The 7015-nt window shown below is 52.6% G+C and overlaps 1 protein-coding gene across 14 annotated transcripts in view; it reads right to left on the reverse strand.

Annotated features, from left to right (window-relative positions):
• Positions 1-6541, reverse strand: part of CIZ1 (CDKN1A interacting zinc finger protein 1) — a 29873-nt gene extending 23332 nt beyond the window's left edge. For 6 of the 14 annotated variants that reach the window (XM_017949974.3, XM_031654556.1, XM_031654551.1 and 3 more), the window contains exons 1-4: positions 6388-6541; positions 5374-5527; positions 5015-5130; positions 1665-1736 (exon numbers count right to left, since the gene is read on the reverse strand). In XM_017949974.3, the coding sequence (XP_017805463.2) occupies positions 1665-1736; positions 5015-5130; positions 5374-5527; positions 6388-6466 (421 nt within the window). In that variant the 5' untranslated portion in view covers positions 6467-6541. Of the gene's footprint in view, positions 1-1664; positions 1737-5014; positions 5131-5373; positions 5819-5876; positions 5969-6086; positions 6240-6387 lie in introns of those variants that run through there. The other 8 variants (XM_009189094.3, XM_009189092.4, XM_031654552.1 and 5 more) reach the window with 5 other exon arrangements.
• Positions 6542-7015: the final 474 nt, after the last annotated feature.

Consider the following 7015-nt stretch of genomic DNA (forward strand, 5'->3'; position numbering starts at 1 on the left):
CGTTCCTCACACTGCCTCAGTCCCTCGGCCCAGCAGGTATCAGGGTGGGTGTTACTTCTCCCGATGACAAAACAGAGACAGAGGTGCAGCTTGCCCAGGGTCTCTATGAGGGGCACCGCCATCCACCTACTGCCCCAGCCAGGATTCTGGGGTCTTCCTCATTCCTCCCTCTCTCTGCCCTATCCCATGCAAGCCATCCCCAGATCCTATCAACTCTGTCTCCTATGCCTCTTCCCAATCTGACTTTCCTGCTCCATCCCCACTCCCACTCCCTGCCTCCTCCCAAAACCGCTTGATCCTTTGCTTGAATTCCAGCCACAGCTTTTGCACAGGATGGCGGCAGTCAGTCATCTTTCTCAAACCATATTCTAAGTTCATCTCTCCCTTCTGCCCAAACACTTCCATAGCTCCCTGCTGCTGGGCAGCAAAGCCCATTCCTCACTGCATGGTCTGGCCCTTCCCACCTTTCCAGTCTCCTTTCTTGCCATTCTCCCCACATGTCCCCACTATATTGCAGTCACATGTCCCTGTGCAGTCCTTCAGACATCCTGCCTCAGGGCCTTTGAATGTGCTGTTCCCTCTGCCTGGGCTGTTATACCCGCTGACTCCCATTCACCCTTCAGACCTCCCTATAGGTGTCTCTCCTCCAAGAGACCTTCGCAGACTGTGTCCCCAAAGGCCCCAGCTTCCAGTTCTAGGACGAGCTACATACTTTCCTTGCCTGCTTTTTTTGTTTTGTTTTGTTTTTGAGAGGGATTCTTGCTCTATTGTCCAGTCTGGAGTGCAGTGGTGCAATCTTGGCTCACTGCAACCTCCACCTCCCAGGTTCATGTGATTCTCCTGCCTCAGCCTCCCAAGTAGCTGGGACTATAGACACCCACCACCATGCCTGGCTAATTTTTGGATTTTTAGTAGAGACAGGATTTCACCATGTTGGCCGGCTGGTCTCAAACTCCTGACCTCACGGTGATCCGCCCACCTCCGCCTCCCAAAGTGCCGGGATTACAGATGTGAGTCACCACATCCAACTCCTTGTCTGCTTTCTGCTTCACATCATCTAACTCAGCTCTGCACCTCAGGGGAGGCCCAGAGCTTGGGAAGTATTTAAGGGATGAAAGGCAGTTGGAACTCTTGCCCCAGTGCTGGGATGGGAAGCACAGTGGTTAAAGCTTAAAGCATGGGTCAGCTGTGCTGTGAGTGCCGGGTTCAAATCCAGACTCTACAGTACGAGCTCTGTGACCTTGAACAAATCAGTTCCCCCTGCTTAGCCTGATTTCCCTGATCTGTAAAATGGGGATAATAATTGCACCTGCCTCACAATGTTTTATGAGGATTCAGTGAAATATACAAATGTGCCTGGTACATAGTAAATGTTCAATTAACATTAACTTGAAACAAATACATATATACATATATGCAGAGAGCCAACCAGCTCTTAAAAACCGTAAGACAAAAGATGAAACAACCTAAAAGAAAAATGAACAAAGGACATGGACAAGTCACAAAAAGAAACAAAATGTTCAACAGACAAATATAAAATGTTCAACTGCACTAGCACTCCAAGAAATGTCAATTAAAACATTCATGACATAGCTTCTTTTTGCCAACCAACTTAATTATATGTATATATACGTTTATATATATATATAAAAAGCATATAATACCCAGTGTTGCCGTGGGCATGGTGAGACCGGCAGTGTCATACGTGGCTGGTGGCATTGCAAACTGGTCCAGTCCTTTAGGAAAGCAATTTGGCAATACTTATCAAGAGCCATAAAACATCCATCCCCCCTGACTCAGTGAGAAAATACTCTCAAACATCATATTCATCCCAGGGTTACTTAAAACAGAAAAAAAAAAAAACCAAAACAAAAAAACCCAAAACAAAACAAAACAAAAAATAAAAAAAAGCAAAAGAAAGAAAAAAGCAAAAAAAAAAAAAAAAGGAAAGAGCCAAACAGCTAAGAAGGTTTAGATAAACAAAGGCATAGCCCTCTGGTGCAATATTAAACAGTTATTAAAAATAATCTTAACACAGATGATGAAATCCTATGGTAAACGATCAAGCCATTCTATTCAGTGAAAAAGAAACAAGGTACAGCCTGGGACTTATATCAATCGCCATCATCAGATACAAATCCCCAAGTCTGTGCCTAGAAGAAAAATGGGATGAAACAGACAAATATGCTGACTGGTGGTTTTCTTCAGGTGGTGAGTGAGTCAACAGATGACACTGCGGGTTTTCCTATCCCCACTTTTAACCTTTTTTCCCCACTTTATTTTTATTTTATTTTATTTATTTTGAGACGGGAGTTCGCTTCGTTTACCAGCCGGAGGTACAGGCTGATTCAGCTCGGGCCTGGAGTTCGGGCGACGCCTGCGCTCAGCCGCCCCGAGTAGCTGACTGGCGCTGTGCCACGCCGCCGGTTAGTTTTTTTTGTTTAGAGATTGTTCAGCTTTCAGGATGAACGGATTCTGACGCCAGGCGTTCAGTGCTGGCGCTGAGCCACCACCGCCCCTTTTTCCCCACTTTGAAGAGTGTGATTTTGGTCGGGCGTGCTCAGCTCGTAATCCCAGCACTTTGGGAGCCCAGACGGGCGGATCACGGCGGTCAGGAGTTCGAGACCATCCTGGCTAACACGGGTGAAACCCCGCCTCTCTACTAAAAAAAAAAATACAAAAAAAACTAGCCGGCGAGGTGGTGGGCTCGTAGTCCCAGCTACCGAGGCTGAGGCAGGAGAATGGTGGCATAAAACCCTCGAGGCGGAGCTTGCAGTGATTGAGATCCGGCCACTGCACTCCAGCTCATGCCACAGCGAGACTGGCCTCAAAAAAAAAAAAAAAAAAAAAAAAAGAGTGTGATTTTATTCTGTGTTTGTTTTTGAGAAAGGGTCTTGCTATGTTGCCCAGGCTGATCTTGAACTCCTGGCCTCAAACAAACCTCCTGCCTTGGCCTCCCAAAGAGTTGGGATTACAGGCATGTGCCACTGCACCTGGCCAAGAGTGTGATTTGTTTTCTTTTTTTGAGACAGGGTCTTGCTCTGTCACCCAGGCTGGAATGCAGTGATGCAATGTTGGCTCACTGCAACCTCCGCCTCCTGGGTTCAAGCAATTCTCATGCCTCAGCCTCCTGAGTAGCTGGGATTACAGGCGCACGCCACCACACCCAGCTAATTTTTGTATTTTTCTCTTTTCTTTTTTTGAGACAGGGTCTTGCTCTGTCACTGGGCTGGAGCGTGATCTTGGCTCAATACAACCTCCACCTCCCAGGTTCAAGCAATTCTCCTGCCTCAGCCTCCTGAGTAGCTGGGACTACAGGCACACATCATCACACTCAGTTAATTTTTGTATTTTTAGTAGAGACGGGGTTTCACCATGTGAGCCAGGATGGTCTTGATCTCCTGACCTCGTGATTCACCCACCTCGGCCTCCCAAAGTGCTGGGATTACGGGTGTGAGCCACTGCGCCTGGCCTAATTTTTGTATTTTTAATAGAGACAGAGTTTCACTATGTTGCCCAAGCTGTTCTCAAACTCCCAGACTCATGTGATCCTCCCACCTTGGCCTCCCAAAGTGCAGGGATTACAGGTGTGAGCCACAGCCCATGGCCGAAGACTGTAATTTTTTAAACGGGAAAGAAGAAAAGGAAAATGTATATGTAGATGTGGCAGGTCCCTGTGTGTGGTTCTCTCCCTACCTACCTGCTTATCATTTTTAAGTCAGTTCCCAGGACTGTCCACACCCATGTGGCCCTGACAGGTCCACAGAGTGACCACCATCTAATCAATACCGACTTGTTATGTAATCTTGGGCACATGACCCCCCCCGGGCCTCAGTTTCTTTGTCTGTAAAATGGGATTGTGGTTGTACCTCTCTTTAGGGGGTTATCAGTAGAATCAGGAGCATCATCTTGGCTGGGCACAGTGGCTCACACCTATAATCCCAGCACTTTGGGAGGCCAAGGCGGGTGGATCACCTGAGGTCGAGAGTTCAAGACTAGCCTGGCCAACATGGAGAAACCCCATCTCTATTAAAAATACAAAAATTGTCTGGGCACGGTGGCTCACGCCTATAATCCCAGCACTTTGGGAGGCCGAGACGGGCGGATCACAAGGTCAGGATATCGAGACCATCCTGGCTAACACGGTGAAACCCCATCTCTACTAAAAAATACAAAAAACTAGCCGGGCGAGGTGGCAGGTGCCTGTAGTCCCAGCTACTCGGGAGGCTGAGGCAGGAGAATGGAGTGAACCCAGGAGGCAGAGCTTGCAGTGAGCTGAGATCCAGCCACTGCACTCCAGCCTGGGTGACAGAGCGAGACTCCGTCTCAAAAAAAAAAAAAAAAAAAAAAAATATATATATATATATATATATTCGCTGGGTGTAGTCGCGGGCACCTGGAATCCCAGCTACTCGGGAGGCTAAAGCAGGAGAATTGCTTGGACCGGATGCAGGAGGCGGAGGTTGCAGTGAGCCAAGATCACACCATTGCACTCCAGCCTGGGTGACAGAGCAAAACTCTGTCTCAAAAAAAAAAAAAAAAAAAGAGCAGCATCTTGGAAGGAAGAGCTGAGACTGCTCTCCATATTGGGAAATTGAGACAAAGCCACAGGCTTAATGCACAGGGCTAGAGACAACCACTCAGATATCTGGATGGTCAAGACGCCCAGGTGTCGGCCCAGCTTAGCCACTGCTGATGCAGGGCAAATGATTTCCCTTCTCAGCTTCCTCATCTGTCAAATGGCATCTAATCTGAATGTGAGTGAAGTGTGCTGAGTACCAGCCAAAGAGCCAGCACCGCCGCCAAGGACACACCTCTGTGATCAGACAGATCTGCATTCAAATTAGCAGCTTAGGGACTTTCACCTCCTGGAGCCTCAGTGTCCTCATGAGTGAACTAGGATGCCAAGAATAGCTCCCTCTGAGGGTTGCTGGGTGGAGTTGAGACTTAGTGCAATGGGCTGCTGGGGAGCTACACTAAAAGAGACTGAGAAGAGGCCTGGGGCCATCCATACCTTGCAACTGCTGTAAAAGCAAAGCTCTCTGCAGCATGGAGCCGTTAAGGAGGGAGGCTGAGTTGGTGCCCTGGAGATTCAGAAGCGGCTGCTGTGGCTGCTGTGCGGGGAGGCCCCTGTGTGTTGGGAGGGGGTGTCAGAGGGTTATTTGAAAAGTCAGACTTTCCTTCTTCCCCGAGACCTCTCACCTCCATTCTCCGCCCCACTCTGTGGTAGACAGAGGACCCCTTGGGGTTGGAACGGGTGATCTCCAGGACTCAAATGGAGATGGCACTGGGAAAAAGGATGGGGATCGGGACCTCCGAGACATGGGTCTGAGTGGCAAGGCTGAAGCCATCGCCCCCAGAGGCGGAACTCACCGGCTCACAGTCATGGGCAACGGGGCCTGTGGTGGGGACTGCTGGAGCAGCTGCTGGAGCTGCAGTAACTGCTGCTGCTGCAATTGCTGCTGCTGGAGCTGCTGCTGCTGTAACTGCTGGAGCTGCTGCTGCTGCTGCTGGTTGAACATGATGGCTAGGGGCAGAAAGCAGAGTAAGGCCAGGGGTCCCCACTATGGGTCAGGCCTGCTCCCCTTCCATCCACGGCTACTCTCCGAAGCCACGGCCCGCGAGGAGCTTTCACAGCTGCACTCCCAGTCCTGCCAAGAGCCTGCCACACTCGCTTGGCCCATCCTTCCAAGTTACCTCCAATCCCGCCAGGGGCAAGATTCAACCACCCTACTGCCAATGCCCCCCAGACACTGCCAACAGCCCCTCCTTCAAATCCCTCCCTCTCTCCATTTCTGGCGGCTCCATCCTCCCACACTCAGCCTCAGCCTCTCTCTGCGCCCATCACTTCCCCACTCACACCCCCTTTTCAATACCGCAACCCTCTCCCGGCCTCGGGTGTCAATAACATCGGCACCCGTCCAACCCCATCACCGTGGTCCTGAGCCCCGTGGGACGGCTTCTCCCCACCATCGCCACCTCCTCGAGCCCCACTCCACCCGCTCCCACCCCGCCAGCCCCCTCCTCCGCAGACACAGCCAGCTCGCGCGCGGATCCCCACGATCCCGCCGCTCCCAGCCCCGCACCTCGCCTCCCCGCGCGCCCTCAACGCTCAAGTCGCCCCCACGGGTGGGCCGGCCGCCCAGCGCCCACACTCCGGCCGGGCGGCTCCGGCCCGCGGGTTCCCGGCCTCCCCGCGGCTTCTCCGGGGCCTGTGGGCTCCTAAGGCCCAAATATGGGCGGGGCCGGCCAGGGCAGCGCCCTCTGGGGGACGGGAGGTCCAGGCGCCACGAGCCGCGCCACCCGAGTCCGCCCAGTGCACCAGTCACGCTGCGGGGGTGGCTGCGGAGCGCGACCAGGTGCCAGGGGGTCCTGGGCGGCACACACCTTCCGAACCGCGTCCTCCGCATCGCGAAGGGAAGGCTCGAAGACCAAGGTCCGTCTGCCGCCCGGAAGGGTCAGCCATCCCGCGGGGGCATCGAGGGGGACTTCCAGAAGGACCTGTTCCCAACCGACCTCCCTGCGGCCGCCGCGGTCCTGCGATCCTGGGGCCCCGCGCTGGGCTGCGGTGGGAGAGGGCGCGCAGTTAGCGGATGTACATTCATTCGAGGGACCCAGGCCAGGCGAGAGGACGGCCAAAGTCTTACAGTCCGGCAGGAGTTTGCCCACGGAGGGGTGGAGGGGGAGTCCACCTCAAAGTCCTTTCTCAGTAAATTTGGCTAAGGAAGGAGTGGGTGAGGAAGGTCGAGTCCAATTATCAAAAAACAACCCTAGGGGCTGGGCGCGGTGGCTCCCGCCTGTAATCTCAGTACTCTGGGAGGCCGAGGCTGTAGGATCGATTGAGCCCAGGAGTTCGAGACCAGCCTGAGCAACACGGTGAAATCCCTCTCTACAAAAAATACAAACGTTAGCCGGGTGTGGTGGCGGGCGTCTGTAGTCCCAGCTACTCGGAAGGCTAAGACAAAAGGATCACTTGAGCCCGGGAGGCACAGGCCGCAGTGAGCTGAGATCGTGC

The sequence above is a fragment of the Papio anubis genome, chromosome 13 (genome assembly GCF_008728515.1).
Source record: "Papio anubis isolate 15944 chromosome 13, Panubis1.0, whole genome shotgun sequence".
In the NCBI taxonomy this organism is placed as follows: Eukaryota; Metazoa; Chordata; class Mammalia; order Primates; family Cercopithecidae; genus Papio; species Papio anubis.